This window comes from Lygodium microphyllum, chromosome 30 (genome assembly GCF_053477565.2).
Source record: "Lygodium microphyllum isolate KBCC chromosome 30, Lygodium_microphyllum_v1.1.10, whole genome shotgun sequence".
NCBI classification, from domain to species: domain Eukaryota; kingdom Viridiplantae; phylum Streptophyta; class Polypodiopsida; order Schizaeales; family Lygodiaceae; genus Lygodium; species Lygodium microphyllum.
This window is the reverse complement of record NC_141164.1, coordinates 58034072-58051373: the sequence shown is the minus strand read 5'-3', so window position 1 is coordinate 58051373 and position 17302 is coordinate 58034072. Positions and strand designations below refer to the sequence as shown.

At 39.4% G+C, this 17302-nt stretch overlaps 1 protein-coding gene across 1 annotated transcript; it reads left to right on the top strand.

The window, feature by feature from the left end:
- Positions 1-732: 732 nt before the first annotated feature.
- On the top strand, positions 733-2047 carry LOC148009878 (secreted LysM effector Blys4-like). The gene is made up of 3 exons (XM_087673408.1): positions 733-890; positions 1193-1362; positions 1675-2047. Exons 1-3 carry the CDS (start codon positions 815-817, stop codon positions 1687-1689), a joined length of 261 nt encoding a protein of 86 aa, XP_087529534.1. The 5' UTR covers positions 733-814; the 3' UTR covers positions 1690-2047.
- Positions 2048-17302: the final 15255 nt, after the last annotated feature.

Genomic DNA, 17302 nt, shown 5'->3' with positions numbered 1-17302 from the left:
GCCCGTCAAGTACTTGACGCTTAAAATCGTGCTCGCTCGAGCTGCCGCCTTCGTGTTTGAGCATTTTCCCCCGCATATCTATATTTTTCTCCTATTTTTAGGCACGTTCCGAGGCCTAAAATCCATCCTTCATTTGTGCGACGGCGTAGTCTCCATTTTTCTTTTTTACAATCTTGTGACACCATTTGCCACAAAACCGAGGAGGAACGAGATCAATATCGCAGCTCCTCTTACATGAGATGTTCTTCGAGTAAGTCCCATATTAAGTTTTTACCGTGATCGTATGCAATTCACAAGTGCCTAGAGTTATGTAGAGATTCACACAAAAATATAGTACAACAACGTTCGACATGAGCGCTAAGTTCCATCACTGTGTCGTTTACTTAAAACTGTAACGAGCACTAATTCACGCCACCGTAGGGCGCTAATCATGCAAGACTAGCTGTTTCTAATGGTGACAAATGCGAAACGTCGAATGGGAGCTCCAGCCGGCAGATCACGCCATTAGGATAATGCCAATTGAATGGTACAATTAAAGGGAGAAATGTTAGAAACGCAGAAAAATGATCGTCCAAGCGCAGCCGGCCAGAATTAGAAGGTTCTTATATTAGTTTAATGGGAAAATAAAACAATTATAAGCTCGCCGGTGGCGATAATATCGTTGGTGGAGCTCCCATCGTCTCAGTATATATATAGTAAGAGGAGTACTGTGTGCACCCAGTGCAACCGGCCGGCCGATTGTTATTGCTAATTAACATCAACGCAACGTCGTAGGCATTCAAGGCAGCGATCAGTAGAGGCGATTATAACAATTATGGCTGGTGTCATTGGGAAGAAGATGTCTGCCGCAATACTAGCAACGATGATGATGCTGGCAGCGTTTCTGATATGTATGGGACTCTGATCAATGTGGACTTGCGATATATATATGCTGCGACTATGCAGGATTGCTTCGATTAATGTGAGGCGCAGCTAGCCATCTGATTATATAGGGTGTGGCTATAAGTTAAAACGGAATAGCGTGCGTGTGGCTAGCTATGAATGGTTGTTGGTACTGCAATACTCGCGAGCTGTGATAGGATGGCTTATATATATTGAGGACGGGAAACTAGATCCCTATTTGTTTTGTGTGTGAAATGGGCATACGATCATGATTTGATTTGATGAATATGCTTGTAATGTTTTGCTGCAGTGGTGCGCGTGGAGGACATCGGGGTTGCGGCGACTTCGTGCAACTCTGCGGTGGTGGTGGAGAAGGGCGACACGTGCTTCGACCTCGCTAGGGAGGGCCACATCTCCGTGAAGAAATTCAAGAAGCTCAACCGTGGCATCGACTGCGACGACCTCCCCATTGGCAAGCAGGTAATCATCATGTCATCTTTTACCGATACTGCAAATTAGCCGAGGTATCGTTTATTTCCTCTGCCTCGTAGTTCTCGTAATTCTCGCGTACATATAACACCTGAACCTCCTCACAACTGTACTCCGCCAGAAGAACAGTTGTTAAGTATTCCTTGCACTAGAGGGCCAGGGATGCTAAGCCTAAGCCTATGCGGCACTTCCAATATCACTAAGTATCCAACTGGAAGCTTTTTTTTGTGTCATTCTATAATTATTAAAAGCTTCTTTACGATTCAGCTTCTCATTTATGTCTTTTTCTGGTTGCGTTTTCAGGTATGCCTTTCCTAAGGTTCAATGTGGCACAAGGTATTCTTACACTTAAGGTGATAAAATGACAAAGCTTCACGTGGCAACTCCATAGTCTTTCTCCTGCACGAAATGTTGTATCTATCATTCTGACAAACTTGCATGGACCAACCTAGTTGATGTTGTCAAAGCTTTACTGAAGAATACCCTTTTCGAAGTGCTGTCTTTCTGGCATTTGATTCTCAACTTCCTTTTGTCGCACATGTCATTCTCAAATTTCTTTTGTCATACATTTCATGTTTGCACCAAGTGATGTCCTTTCGACATTTCATTCTCAAATCTCTTTTGTCACACATTTCATGTTCACACCAACTTTTTAGATCTATGTTTCTTTACTTCCTTTATGAAGGGCGAGTGTTGTATAATTGACTCTAATGCATTCCCTAATTCCAACTAAAATGTATTCTTCTAGCACTATCTCTTTTATATGCCCACTCACTATCTCTAAATGATGGAGATAAACATAGTGCTCACTCAAATGGTTCCTATAATTACATTTGCATATCATTCCCTCTGTTTGCACATAGTAGCATCATGTGACTAGAGCCAAGCATGTACATGTCAACCAAATGAATATCTAGCAACAAGGAAAGGGCAATAGCAGAAGATAATGCTATTGCATAAGAAACATGTAGTAACTTAGCATAATTTAAACCATGATCAATCCCACGCATATATCACACATTATTCACCACAAGTGTTGCTTTGATGAGGTTATTGAGTAATGCTAGAAATGATGTCACTAAACTTGTTTTCATGCCTTATGTGATGTGCATGGCTTAATTGATGCTTCTTTAAAATACTCCCATGACTATTCTGCTACGTTTTTGCACTTCGATTCCCACTCTCTCTCTCTCTTTGTTTCTTATCGACGTTGTAGCTGCTAGAAATATCATCAAGATAAGTTGTCTCCCTCTTTCTCTCAATCTATCTAATTTGGAGAGAGATATGTTTCTATGTATGCACAAAGAGAGAGAGAGAGAGAGAGAGTAAATTATATTATCAGAGAGAGATTAGTGAGAATTTGTGGATGCATGATTTTCTTCTATATACACTAATAGAAATTGTTAAAGGTGTTGCTAAGTCCCCTCCTCTCTCTTTCTCTATCTCTCTCTCTCTACATACATACATACATACATTCACACTACAAGAGAAAGGCCCTATAGATGCGCATTGTACACGCGAAATAGCGGACGCGTTTATCAGCGCGTCTATTGGCGCTAGCGTATAGACGCGAAAAACGTATCTATATACCCACGTTTTTAAACACGCTTATAGATGCAAAAATAAACGTAGAGATTTTTCATTTCTCATAAAGTCTCTAAATATGATCAAACATCTTAACAGCTAGTATTTTTTAGAATACATTACCGACTTTACTTCTTTGTGATCTAATATAGCTTACCCAATTGTACTTCTTTATGCATCTTAGTGCATTGTTCTTTGGATGTGCGCATTCAATTCTAATACTATAACACAACAAATGTTATATGTATCACAAAAGTAAACACCTCTTAATTGATCACAAATCTACCAACATGCAATTAGGAACAATGATTAGTTTTGTCTATAAATTCAAGCGCATTTACTACGTGATGTATGTAATATGTAAACTAAAAAGTAATTATAATGTATACATACCTCGTGAGCTTACCCATCTTGTAAATGATATCACACACATCTTTCGAAACACAATGGGATATGCTAGTAGGAATTATGAACTGTATGTAAATATTTATACGTTGTTAATTAATCTACATAGTTACTCCACTAATTAATATATTTATGGCTATGAAAATCCTTATGTGAATCATTTTGTACCAATCGTGAGACTTCAAACCAGATAGTTGCTCCACACCTCTTTTCTTTTTCTTTATGAAGGCTCCCTTGAGGCATCTCATATATCCTATGGGAGTTTGAAAGCTATATATCTTCTACTTCACCATCTTTTCTTCGATCTTCAACAACATCCAAGGTGCACGTGGTAACTTGATCTTTCCTCTGGGTCTGATGCGTGGCCAAGCTTGTCTCATACGTCCAATGCTACGTAAAATCTCCCTTACATTGACAGAATCAAGAGCCCCGATTAAGTGATTCCATAATGTAGAGGGAACATTCTTGAATATATGCATGGGGTCCAACATGTGATTGATCTTGAGTTCAATCCAATATGGGAGATGAAAAAATATAGAGAATCTAAGGCACAAACAATATATTATTTCTCATTCTCATAATGGAGTGTACTTTAAAGATAAACAAAATAAGTAAACTAGTTACCGACTCATGCCGAGTGGAGGATGAGTAAACTAGTTACCGACTCATCCTCCACTCATGCCGAGTGGAGGATGATCATTGGTGTGTGTCCAAGTGTGCTTCCAATCTTGAATGGTCAGAGATTGTGGAGTTCTTCCATTAGTGGGGGGTGCATATTTGGGGTGGTCAATAGGAAGAAAACCATGATGATTGTCATAGATAACCTTCTTCAAGTGTGTCGGTCTAGAAGAAACCAGAGAGAGACCGCAAATTGGACATGCATGATATCCTAATGTACTTAAACCTGTAGATACAAGTGGTTAATGATGACATATATTTGATTAAGGGTAAGAATGAATAAAATAGAGTACACAACTACCTGAACACTCTCCATAGCCTCGAAAGTCATACATGGTCCACAACAACATGTCCTTTAAAGTGAAATCTCTAGAGGACAATGATGCACTCACATCTTGCACCTCAATACCTCTCCATAGCATTTCTAGCTCCTCCGATCAAAGGCTCTAAGTAAACCTCCATGTCTTTTACTTTCTATTTTCCAGGAATCAAAATGAACAACATTACATGTCTTTTTTTTATTGCCATGGAGAGAGGGATATTATAGTTCACCAATATCACTGGCCATACACTATATGAGGTGCTTTTGATGCCAAATGGATTTATTCCATCTAATCCTAGACCAAATCTCAAATTTCTAGGTTCTTCTTTGAAATTAGGCCACAAATTGTCTACGTGTTGCCGAGTTGGTGTGTTTGAAGGAATTCTTCACTTTTCATCACTTGAATGGTGACTAGCATGCCATGATATGAGTCTCGCAATAGATTCACACTTACATAAGTTGAATATGTGAAATAATAGGAAAATGTTACAAAACCTTACGAGGCACATCCATTGATTTCATCTCCTGGTTGTATCTTGGTTCACCACAAATATGACACTGTTGTGCGGATGCATGATCCCCATGAAACAAGATGCAATCATTCACACATGCATGGATTTTAACATAATCGAGACCTCTAAGAGATGTTAAGAAATGCCTTGCTTGCTTCCTTCTAGTCGGTAATTTATTTTCATTTGAAAGTATTTGTGACAATAACCTATATATATTTTGTAAACAGAGTTAACAAATTGCGAATATTGTCTAGAAGCATTTATGAATTAATATCAAATGATACATACTTCAATAATACATTCAAGCTAGCATTACTCCATCCATAAATGGTTTGTAAGTTCAGTATCTTGAGAGATGCATGTAGAACGAAGTATGTGCAACCTTCATACAACGAAGGTTTCGACGCTACGTGTAGTGGGTCATCTGTCTCTCTAGTAGCGCTCTTCCCCCAAACCTCATGGAAAAATAAATCGTACACCATGTTGTCCAAAATCTCTTCCTCCAAAACTTTATGGGGCATTTGAAGAGGGTTGCTATTGTCGTCATCAGTCTCTACTCTTCTTGAGGACTCTGCCTCCTTGCATCGACGCTTCGTAGCCTCTTGATGCCCTAGAGGGACCATTTGACGATGTGGTACCGCATCCTGCTCAATAAAGAAAAAGAGGTTTTGTTTAATGGTGAAGATGCAACATAGACCAATAATATTTGTGTAAATAAAGTAGTAAAAAATAATGGGTATTTTTCTTGGTCCCACTCTCCGTACATGCTGAGGTGTGATATTATGATTCGACGTGCTCGAAAAAAACATCCTCAACAACGATCACACATAAATTTGATTTTTTGTCGTAACCAAGCGTCTCGATTGTGAAGACGCAATGTCTCGTCCTCACTGGAGGATGTACTGTTTGTTGACTCGGAATGTCCCATACTAGTAGAAGATGACGACATAATTACACTTGAATCATAAGGATATATATGATTTCATTTGGTATATATGTCATATTCTCTAAATATTTTGATACTTACAACATGGAGACAAACATTTTGATATTAAAAGACTAGGAAAGTCATGTTGATCCAAAAACAACCATAAGCTAGCACTTTAATAAGATTAATTGTAATCGCATCTATCAGCGTGTGTAATATCTTTTATCTGCACATATAGACGTGCAATTACACGCACTTACAGATGTACCATGTGAATATAAATTTTTAAAAAGAAATTTTGTGGCTTTCATTTCAAGCGAGTGCTTTCCTGCGTTTTTTGCGCATTTTCTGTAGTTCGAGCTCGATATCACTAATCATGTCTATCTACCACTTCATGAAGATAAGGAGGGAAGTAAATAAGAGTAAAAAGAGGAGGAAGGAAGAGCTAGATATTAAAGAACAAGAACCAAACAGCAAGGAAGAGAAGAAGAATCAAGCAACCTACCAAGGGAAGGGAGGAAGACGACAATGAGCTTGCAACCTAGCCGCTACCTGTCGGAACAAGCAAAGAAGGTGAGTTCTTCTTCTCTCTCTCAATCTTCTTTGCTTTCTCTTTGTCTGTTTCTCTCTCTCTCTCTCTCTCTCTCTCTCTCTCTCTCTCTCTTTACATGCTTTAGACAATCTATGGAGGCTTTGTGCCGTTTTTTGTAATAGTTTTTGAAAATATGGTCCACCTTTGCACGTATGTAAGCACGGCTAGCTAACAGTCTAAATGCGTTTTTAGATGCGTACATAGATGCGATATCAGCATAACTAAGTAGAGTTAAGGTCTTATTTTTTTGTTTATTAGTATTATGCTTTTGTGTCTATTGGCGCATCCAAAATGCAGAGTAGACGCAGGTATAGACGTGCTAACAAACACAAAACAGAACTACATCTTTCAAAGCTTCCTAATTTTGTAGTAATGGATTTTTGCTTGTGTAGATATGGAATCCTGGATCTTCTAGCACTGATCTTGATTTGGAATGTATGAATAACACATTAGTGGAGTTTTCTAGAGGTTTTAGTAGTTTTTTTGGATGTTTTCTAAACAAGGAGCAATTCATGGGGGAGATGACCAGTTATCTTGGTCGCCCTCCCACTGTAGAGGAGGTTTTGAGTGTCATGTTTGCGACACCTATCACATCTTTGCCTAGCACTCCCGCACAGACACCAAACCTTGGCACACCAAACCTTGGTACACCTCTAATAGGTACTCCACGCACTATGTATATACACAGATAAGTTGATGTATATGTTGAGATATCGAGCTCCACTCGTGATATGCCAGGGTGAACGTTGTGCATTTATGTCACCGACTTGTCAATTGCAGATGCGGTTGGTACACCGTCTATGAATAATAGCTAGATGACAGCTATCCTTATCTACTCTAGTTCGTGGCTCAGTTAGTATGCCACCTTAGTTAGTTGAGTTTGGTTTGAGACCCATATATAGGGTTATTCTATTTCTATATACTAGACTTCTTTTTAGCTTACACAACTAAGAAGAGGAAAACTGTTTTCACCCTCCACCTTTGTGTGTATTCCCCCATTGTGCAAGCAAAAAAGCTACAAGTGAGACTCCTTCCTTCTCTCCCACAATCTTGACATGGTATCAGAGCCTTGTTCATGGTAAGGAGCTCAAGAAAGCAAGCCAAGCTCGCCGTGTTCTGGTAAGAGGAGCAGCGTTGCTTTCATTTTCTCTTTTGGAGCAAATCTCTGCAGGTAGCATAGCTGAAAATTGCAAGAGTGCATTGTCTCAGGTTGAGACGCCCTTCGTGATGAATCAAGAGGGTAGTATATGCTGCGAGAAAGGGCTTTAGCCTTTGGTGACACTGTTTTTTTTATTTGAGGCCATTTTGGGGCCTGTTTTGGAGGCGCAAGTTTTCTGCACGCACTCAGAAAAAGGCCTTATTTTATGCTGTGCAACCACTGTTCTACAGGTCGGTGAAAAGTTACTGTAGAAATTGCATCGTATGCTTGTGCGCAGAGACATTGGGAGTTACAGAATCATCCTTGTTGCCTATTGATGCAAAAGCGTCACTAGGAAGTGACTGTGTGGTCAAATACCACTTTCACTAGTTTTGCAGATTTGCCCTTGTGAGGGTGAAGCTGTGTTTTTTGCAGTGACAGAATTTTTTGCAGTGTTCTGTAATGGCGTCTGATTCTCTTTCACAACTTGACAAGAACAACTTCCAAGCATGGAAGTTTAGAATGACGAATTTCCTTATGGGAAAAGGATATTGGGAATTTGTTGCAGGAAATGAAGAAGAACCAATTCTTCCTGATGTTCCCAATCAATAGCAAATGCAGGCATTTAAAGCATGGCATGAGAGAGCTAGGAAAGTTATGTAATGGTTGTCTATCAGTATTTCAGGCTCTATGATTGTGCATATTCAGGATGCAAGTACGCCAAAGGAGGCATGGAATACTTTGTCAAAAATGTATAGCACAAATACGCAAGCCAGGAAAATGTAGCTCAAGCAAGAGTTGCATAATGTCCAAAGAGAAAGTATGAGCATCAATGACTACCACATGAAGGTGAAGAATATTGCAGATGCACTTGCTTCCATTGGGTCGCCAGTGGAAGATGATGATTTAGTTTCTGTGACCTTGAATGGTCTAGAAAAGGATTATGCACAGTTTCGGATATCCATTTCAGTTCGTGAAAGATTTCTTGATTTTGAGGAGTTGATTGCTCTTCTAATTTATGAGGAGCAAAGAAATGGTGGTGCATCTTCTTCAGGAGGAACTTCAAAAGAAACTGTCTTCTACTCAAATGCTGGAAGAGATAGAGGCAGAGGTAGAGGAGGCCGATTTGGAGGCCATGGTAGAAATCAGAATATGCAGCAGACTCAAGAAAACCAGTCCTATGGAGGAGGACGTGGTAACTCTAGAGGCAGGGGGAGCCAAAGAGGTCGTGGTGGATGGCAAAGAGGCCAAAATGGAAAGAGCAATGTTGAATGCTACTACTGTGGTAAAATGGGTCATATGGCTAAAGACTACTATAAAAAGCAGAATGACATCATGAATGGGAAATTGCAACAAGGGAATTATGCATCTTCTAGTAGACAGGGTGATGACAGAAATGAGCATTTGTTTATGGTGCAGCACATGAAATATGTTGTGACAAGTGTAGAAGAAAGCAACGATGTGTGGTATGCTGACTCAGGTGTATCAAACCACATGACAGGTCATGGAGAATGGATGGAGGATGCAAGGAAAATGGAAAAACCAGGATTTGTGGAGACTGGTGATGATACTACACATCCTATTGTGCAGATTGGAAAAATTCCTTTGTTTATGCAGGATGGAAAAAAGAAATACCTGTCAGATGTATTTCATGTCCCGAATATCACCAAGAATCTGGTTTCTGTTGGTCAAATGGTTGAGCAGGGCTTGCAGGTCAGATTTAATCCTCATGGATGCTTTGTTGAGGATATGAAAAATAAAGGTCGCTTGATAGCAAAAGGAAAGAAGAAGGGCAAAATGTTTACGTTGGATGCAGACATGCCTGAATTGAGTGTAGCAATGTTTGCACATGGGACTGGTGTAGTTGCAGATATTGATATCTGGCATAAACGCATTGGTCATGTTAATGTACAACGGCTTAAATCAATGCAAGCCCAAAATACTGTTGCAGGATTGACAAAATTCAAGGTTGCAGAAATGCATAAGGTATGTGAAGCCTATCAGTTTGGAAAACAGGCAAGGAAACCATTTCCTAGACATGTTCAAGAGAGTGAGAAGCCATTGGAATTAATCTACTCTGATGTGTGGACTACTAAAGCTGCATCTCTTGGAGGCTGTCATTATTTTGTCACTTTTATTGATGACTATAGCAGAAAAGTTTGGGTGTATTTTATGAAAAAGAAAAGTGAAGTTTTTGGGCATTTAAAAACTCTTAAAGCTATGGTTGAAAAAGAAACAGGCCTGTAAATAAAATGCCTAAGGTCAGATGGAGGGGGAGAGTACCTCTCAAATGAGTTGCTACAGTAGTCTACATAATGAACAGGACTCCCATTGCAGCAATACATGGCATGACTCTAGAGGAGAGGTATATTGGTAGGAAACCAGATATTTCTCATTTGAAAATTTTTGGTTGCATTGCCTATGTTCATGTGCCAGATGAGTTGAGATCCAAGTTGGATCCAAAAGCTGAGAAGTGCATCTTTATTGGTTATTCTCTGCAGCAAAAAGGGTATAGATGCTATAACCCTGCTACTCGTAAGTTTACAGTGAGCATAGATATTGTTTTTGATGAGATGAGTAGCTGGTATAAACCAGTAAATGTGATTGATAATGTAGATGCACAAAATGGTAATGCTGCACAGAACTCACAGCAGCAGTCACAAGATATTAGTGGACCTGGAGCGTCCTCTAGCAGTGGTTCACATTCTTCACCATGGACAGGCATATTGAGATCATGAGAATCTTCTCAAAGCAATGCAGATAGTGGTATGCAGGTATCACAAAAAGGAAAAGAGAAGGTAGAACAGCCCATGTTTGATGCAAATGCAGGTCATTCTTATGTGGATGGTGAATCCAGTGGCTCAGAACAGAGCATTGATGATCAGTTGGGTATTCCTTCTATTGTTACACCTGGAGTAAGGAAGACCAGGGATGTTTTGAGAGCACCTGAGAGTGAACCTACTTTGCGTAGGTCTACCAAAGCTAGGTATCCTGTGGATAGGCTGAAATATGATGGATTTACAGCCATTCACTATGCATATATGGTCAAAGTGATACTGGAACCAGAACCCACTTCTTTTGAGTAAGCCATGGGAAAAGAAAAATGGGAGAAAGCCATGGATGAAGAAATGGATGCCTTGGAAGCAGAGGCTACATGGGAGTTGGTATCTTTGCCTAAAGGTAAAAATGCAATTGGCTGTAAGTGGGTTTATAAGGTGAAGCACAATGCAGATGGTTCTGTGAACAGATACAAGGCAAGATTAGTAGTCAAGGGGTATGCACAAACATATGGCATTGACTATGAAGAAACATTCAGTCCAGTTGCAAGGATGGCAACCATAAGAGCAGTCATTGCTATGGCTACATCAAAGGGATGGTCTTTACATCAGATGGATATAAAGAATGCCTTCTTGCATGGTGATTTGCAAGAAGAGGTCTATATGGAGCAGCCACCAAGTTATGTGTATGCTGTTCATCCTGAGTTTGTTTGCAGGTTGAAGAAAGCCTTGTATGGCTTGAAGCAAGCACCTAGAGCATGGTCTAACAAGATAGGACAGTATCTTGTCACTATTGGCTTTCAGATTTCCAAGGCAGATTTCTCACTTTATGTGAGAAAAACATAGAAATGTATTATGCTGCTTGTCATTTATGTTGACGATTTGATTATCACAGGTGATAGTGATGAAGATATCCTTCATGTGAAAATGCTATTGAAGCAAAAGTTTGAGATGAAGGATTTGGGAGAGCTGCGTTATTTCTTGGGCATTGAGGTGATTAGATCACCAAGTGGGATATGGCTCTTGCAGAGGCAGTATGGATTGGACATGCTGTTCAAATATGGGATGACAGGCTGTTAGCCTATTTTAGTTCCTTTGGAGCAGAATGTGAAGTTGAGCACAGATGCAGGTGAGCTTCTCGAAGACCCTACTATGTACAGACGCATAGTAGGAAGTTTGATTTATATGACTATTACCAGGCCAAATTTGAGCTATGCTCTTGGATTGGTAAGTCAGTTTATGCAGGCTCCAAGGAAACCACATTTGGATGCGGCTAGAGGCATACTCAGATATGTGAAGTCCACATTGCAGTATGAACTATTTTATGAGACTGGGGTTCAGATACAGTTACATGGATACACTGATGCTGATTGGGCTGGTAGTATTTCTGATAAACGATCTACCAGTGGATATGTGTTCTCTTTTGGGAGTGCTGCAGTCACTTGGAGCAGCAAAAAACAACCTACAGTTGCCTTGTCGAGCACAGAGGCTGAGTACAGGGGTGCAGCAATGGCTGTATGTGAGGTAGCTTGGTTGCATAAGCTACTTTATGATATGCATCAGCCTATAGATGGGCAAGTTGTCATTTATTGTGACAACATGAGTAGTATACACTTGGCAAATAACCCAGTCTATCATGCTAGAACAAAGCACATTGAGGTGCATTATCACTATGTGCGGGAGAGGGTTTTACTAGGTCTTATTGATCTAGTTTATGTCAGCACAGAGGATCAGGTAGCTCACATATTCACGAAGGCATTGGGCACAGAGAAGCTGCGCAAGTTCAGAGACCTGCTTGGTGTGCAGGAATTGGGATTGAGCTCGAGGGGGAGTGTTGAGATATCAAGCTCCACTCGTGATATGCCAGGGTGACCGTTGTGCATTTATGTCACCAACTTGTCAGTTGTAGATACGGTTGGTATACCGCCCATGAATAATAGCTAGATGACAGCTATCCTTATCTACTCTAGTTCGTGGCTCAGTTAGTATGCCACCTTAGTTAGTTGAGTTTGGTTTGAGACCCATATATAGGGTTCTTCTATTTCTATATACTAGACTTCTTTTTGGCTTACACAACTAAGAAGAGGAAAACTATTTTCACCCTCCATCTTTGTGTGTATTCCCCCATTGTGCAAGCAAGAAAGCTACAAGTGAGACTCCTTCCTTCTCTCCCACAATCTTGACAGTACATGGATCAGCTGAAGTAGATGGATTGGCTGAAGTATGTGCATTTGCAGAAGCACTTGCATTGAGTAAGGTAGAGGGTAGTGCTCGTCGAGGGAAGAGGGAGAGTCGTGTGGGAGGATGAGGAGGTTGAGGGCTATTGCCTAGGAGGTGGCTCTCGATCACCCTCACCAGGAAATGAGAGAGGTGAGCCTCCACAAATGTACTACTCTATCACAGATGTTGGTGGTATCTTGCATAACCCTCAGGGGAGGAAAGTGATAGCTTACTTGAGGAGTGTCGTGCATGCCACATACAAAGATTGTATGATTCCCTTCAAGCACCAAAAAAGTGGTTTGTGGCAAGAGGTGCTAAGGGCAGTACATAGAAGGTACCCTAATTCTGAGAATTCATGATTCTCAGATGATTCGGGATGGTCAAAGGTGAGAGACGCGCTTCATAACAAGAGATCTCACCTTATGACACACGCCAACAAGGAGTCGCTGCAGAGACAAGAGTAGGGGCGCCCTGGATATGGCTAACCACCCACGTGCCACCACAAGGAGTGGAAAGAGGCCAAGAAGAGAGCAAGAGAGAAAATGACAAGTTGCCAGTATACAGAGGCGCGACGTATCCAGATGGCAACCATGGGATCGTTGCATTATGGATCCGGTGGTAGGGAGTCATGGGAGGCTGAGTTTGTAAGTATTATTTGATTTTATTTTTTTAAATGTAATTTATTTTAATTCATTATGTAGCGTGTTCTAATACGTTGTATGTTAAAATTATTTTGTAGTATCATATCGTTGGTAGGATGCCTACTCCTAGAGAGGTAGGCTACCATCGAGATCACAACCGGGCGTCCACTTGGCAGAATTTCTAGGAGGAGGGACTGATTACAGAGGAGCAATACAATCATGCCATGAGGATTCCACAGCCCCAAAAGAGATATGTTTTATTTTTTACATGAAAAGTATAGGTAGCTCTAATTTATTGTTTGTAATGGTATTTATATACCTTAATCCTTTGTGTAGGCGAACCCTGATGCAATCGAGGATAGCGAAGGGGAGACTAGCACTAGCGGTGGCAGCAGCGGAAGTGGCAGCAGAACCAGCAGCGGTGGTGGTAGGGACAATGATGCCTCCTCTGAGGAGATGTAGAGGAGCCCCTTGCATGCATACCTCCCCTTGGCCTTGTAGTTTTCATTTTTGATATGTATTACTTTCAGCTAGTGCTTATGAGCATGACCATGCTTGAGGTCACAAGCACTAAAACTCGTTATGTAAAAATGTTTCATATTTATATATGAAGTTTTTTTATCTTCATTGTTTTTTTTTCAATACAAAAATCTTCGAAATATGTACAAATGTTTCAACATAGTACGCTCATCATGTGTTATTATCAATATATGGACTTTGGCTCTCCACATTCTTTTGCTTTCAATATAATAATCTTTCTCTGTTTTCCCTAAGCATACAATTTGATGGGGTTTTTTTTTCATACTCTTCTTTGTGTGTCTATCCATGTGTCTAAATCACGGGAAAAACGTCTATAATCGTCAAAAATTTGCAAAGTATACGTCTTTTTAGACGCGTAGTTACATGCCTCTATAGACATAGAATTTGAATATATCTACTTTTTTATTAATATGATTATATGTTTACAGAGCGCGTCAATAGGCGTGTCTATATTTGTGTCTATTTTTGCATCTATATGTGCGTGTAGTTTTCACTATAAGCGTACTTGTAGACACAAAATTTTAGACGCGTTAGTAGACACGGTAATAAACACACCCGACATTTTTAAACAAAATTCAAATATTGCGTCTACAAGCGCGTCTATGGCACCTTTTTGTTGTTGTGACATACATACATACATACATACATACATACATACATACATACATACATACGTACATCATGTACATATGTAAATGCATTATACATACATGCATGCGTATGTACGTACATATTCTAATTTATCTCAATAGAGAGATATCAATGCTCATCTTTGTAAGCATGGTTGCTTTCTATATATACTTGGAGATATTGTTAAATGTGTTTCTTGGTTATGAGCACATGGTAATATCAATTAAAGTTCAAAATCACCCTCAAGCTTAATTTGTAGTTTTTTTCTCTATACAATAATTTAATAAGATTAATTTAAATGCAAAAATCAAGCGTATAGCTTAAATGGATTAGTGTCTTAGTTGATTGAGCATGTGTGGCTTAGTCTAGGCTAGGTTAGCCTAGACTAAGCTAGTCTTTGTAAGTGTGGGATAGGTGGACAATTAGATATAGGCCAAGCTAGGGTAGATAATTTTAAGATAGATGTATGCTTAGCTACAAACTACTAAGATAGCAAAAAATGTAGGCATAGACATAGGCCATGCTATCCTATAATACACTTAGGCTATGTCATGTTAGTACATGCTAAGTGAATGTGAAGTATCACTAGTAGTGTGTTCATCATGGTAGTAGTCAGCATGGTAGCCCTCATGGTGATAAATTAGATAGAAGCGATTTCAATAGTTGCAACTAGGATAGCATTGACTATTTGAGGCTAGTATAGGTTAACTAAATGTGAATCATACGTAATAGTGTAATGAAAACTAGGAACTTGAAGATAAGAGGATAATGTGCACAATAAGAGATAGAGATAGAGACAATATAGAAAAGGTAGTTAACTACAGTTAAGCATTTCTTTGCTAGTGGTTGTATATATACAAGGTACATTAAATGAGGTAGGTGAACCTTATCTGTAAATATCTACGATATTTACAAAGTGGATATCTATGAGATCATTTTGTCCACATACTAACTTGTCCTTATCTTATCCACCTTTTATCCTTATCCACAACTTTATCTTAACAACCCCCCTCAAAAGGATTCCATAGGTGTCTGTAGAGAAATAAAAAAAGATTACATTCAATTCATCAATTCAGCTAAATGTTTTCCCCTGCCGATCAGATCATGCAAAGGATTTGCATGGCAATTTTGTGCTTCAAGTGAGGAATTGATTTGGTGAGGAAATCAATAGCATTCTCACATGATGGTACATATTGAAGGATGATATGGGAAATTTCAACTAATTCTCGTACAAAATGATATCTCATATCAATATGGCGGAGTTTAATGCTCAATTTTTATCCTTGAATGATAGACATTGATGCTTTATTATCAGTGAAGATTGGAATTTGCTAAGGCTGATACCCAAAACTGATTTCTTCTAAGATTTTCTTTAGATAAATTATTTCCTGGGCGGTCATGCTGCATGCCACATATTCGGCTTTAGTAATAGAAAGTGCGATGGAGTGTTGTTGTTTGATACTCCAAGAGATGGGACCTTCTGCTAAAGTAATGATAAAACTAGTGAGAGATTTTCGGGTAGAAAGATCACCACCCCAATCTACATCAGAATAGGCTCGTAAGAGAAAACCATTGCTATCTTTTGTAAAACAAATTCTCACATTTGATGTTGCTTTTAGATATCGCAAGACCCATTTGAGCTGCTTCCAATGTTCATAAGTGGGTTGATGTATGGCCTTGGAGAGAATGTGTCATGTATAAGATAAATATGGACATGTACAAGTAATTAGATATCGAAGATATCCAAGTGCTTCAATGTAAGGAATGGTTTCCATTTCACGAGCTGATCAGTTGAAAGAGAATGGGAGGAGGATGGATTCAATTGTAGATTTTGGGCAAGTGGAGTGACCATGGGATTACATTTTAGCATGGAATAACAGGAGGGAATAGACATAATGTTAGGTATCTTGATGCATTTTGATGGATGTGGTTAATTGTTCAATTTCAATGCCAAGACAGTAATGCATAGGACCAAAGTCTGTTATAGCAAACTGTGAAGATATGATAGATTTGGCTTTGGACATTTCATGAAGAGTGTTGGCAAGAATAGGAATGTCATCAACATAGAGACCTAAGATAATGACAATGTTTCCTTGAAGACGAGTATAAATGTTGTGATCTATTTCTAGCCTCCGAAATCTATGGTGTAGTAAGTGAGAATGAATACGAGTGCACCACTGTCTAGGTGCCTATTTTAGACCATAAAGAGATTTATCCAATAGGCAAACGTGTGTAGGAAATTTGGGATCAACAAAGTTTGGTGGTTGAGACATATAGATTTTTTCTTCTAAGTGACCATGCAAGAAGGCAATCTTAATATCAATGTGGTGAAGAATTAATTTAAAATGATCTTCCATGGAGAGTAATACCCATAAAGAGGACAAAGAAAGTACATGAGAGAATGTACTTCCATAATGGAGGCCTTCCATTTCTTCGAAACCACGAGCCAGAAGTTGAGCTTTGTACTTGTCGATGGAGCCATCTTGTTTGAAATTTTTGTGAAGTACCCATTTGCAGCTTATTGCAAATTTGTCTTCTTGCCCTTGCCTTTCTCTTTCTTCCATCTATAGCAGTCACATTTGAAGTGAACCTTCTTGCCACAGTGATGGCATTCAACATCCTTACCACAAGATTTACTACGTCTTGCTGTCAAATTTCCCTTTCTATTGCGATCTACCTTTGGTATGCAAAGCACTAGAAGAATTTCTAGATGCATTGTTATGGCGATTCATTTCTTCCATGAGTAGAGCACTCTCTACATCCGAATACAATAGAATAGCATTAGAATTTCTCATAGAAATCCTAAAAGCATCCCAGCTCTCTGGCAAAGTGCATAGCCAGAATGTAGCTTTGAACTCCTTATCAATGTTGAACTTCAAGGCGACAAGCTAGCTGAAAATGGAATTAAACTCAATGAGGTGAGCAGACATGGCAATGCCTTCTTTCATGCACAAATCCATGAGT

Bases quoted from the DNA above. Each gene is read 5' to 3' on its own strand.
- LOC148009878 (XM_087673408.1), top strand. From the start codon at position 815: ATGGCTGGTGTCATTGGGAAGAAGATGTCTGCCGCAATACTAGCAACG. The intron at 891-1,192 runs GTATGGGACTCT...GTTTTGCTGCAG, and splicing joins GCTGGCAGCGTTTCTGATAT to TGGTGCGCGTGGAGGACATC.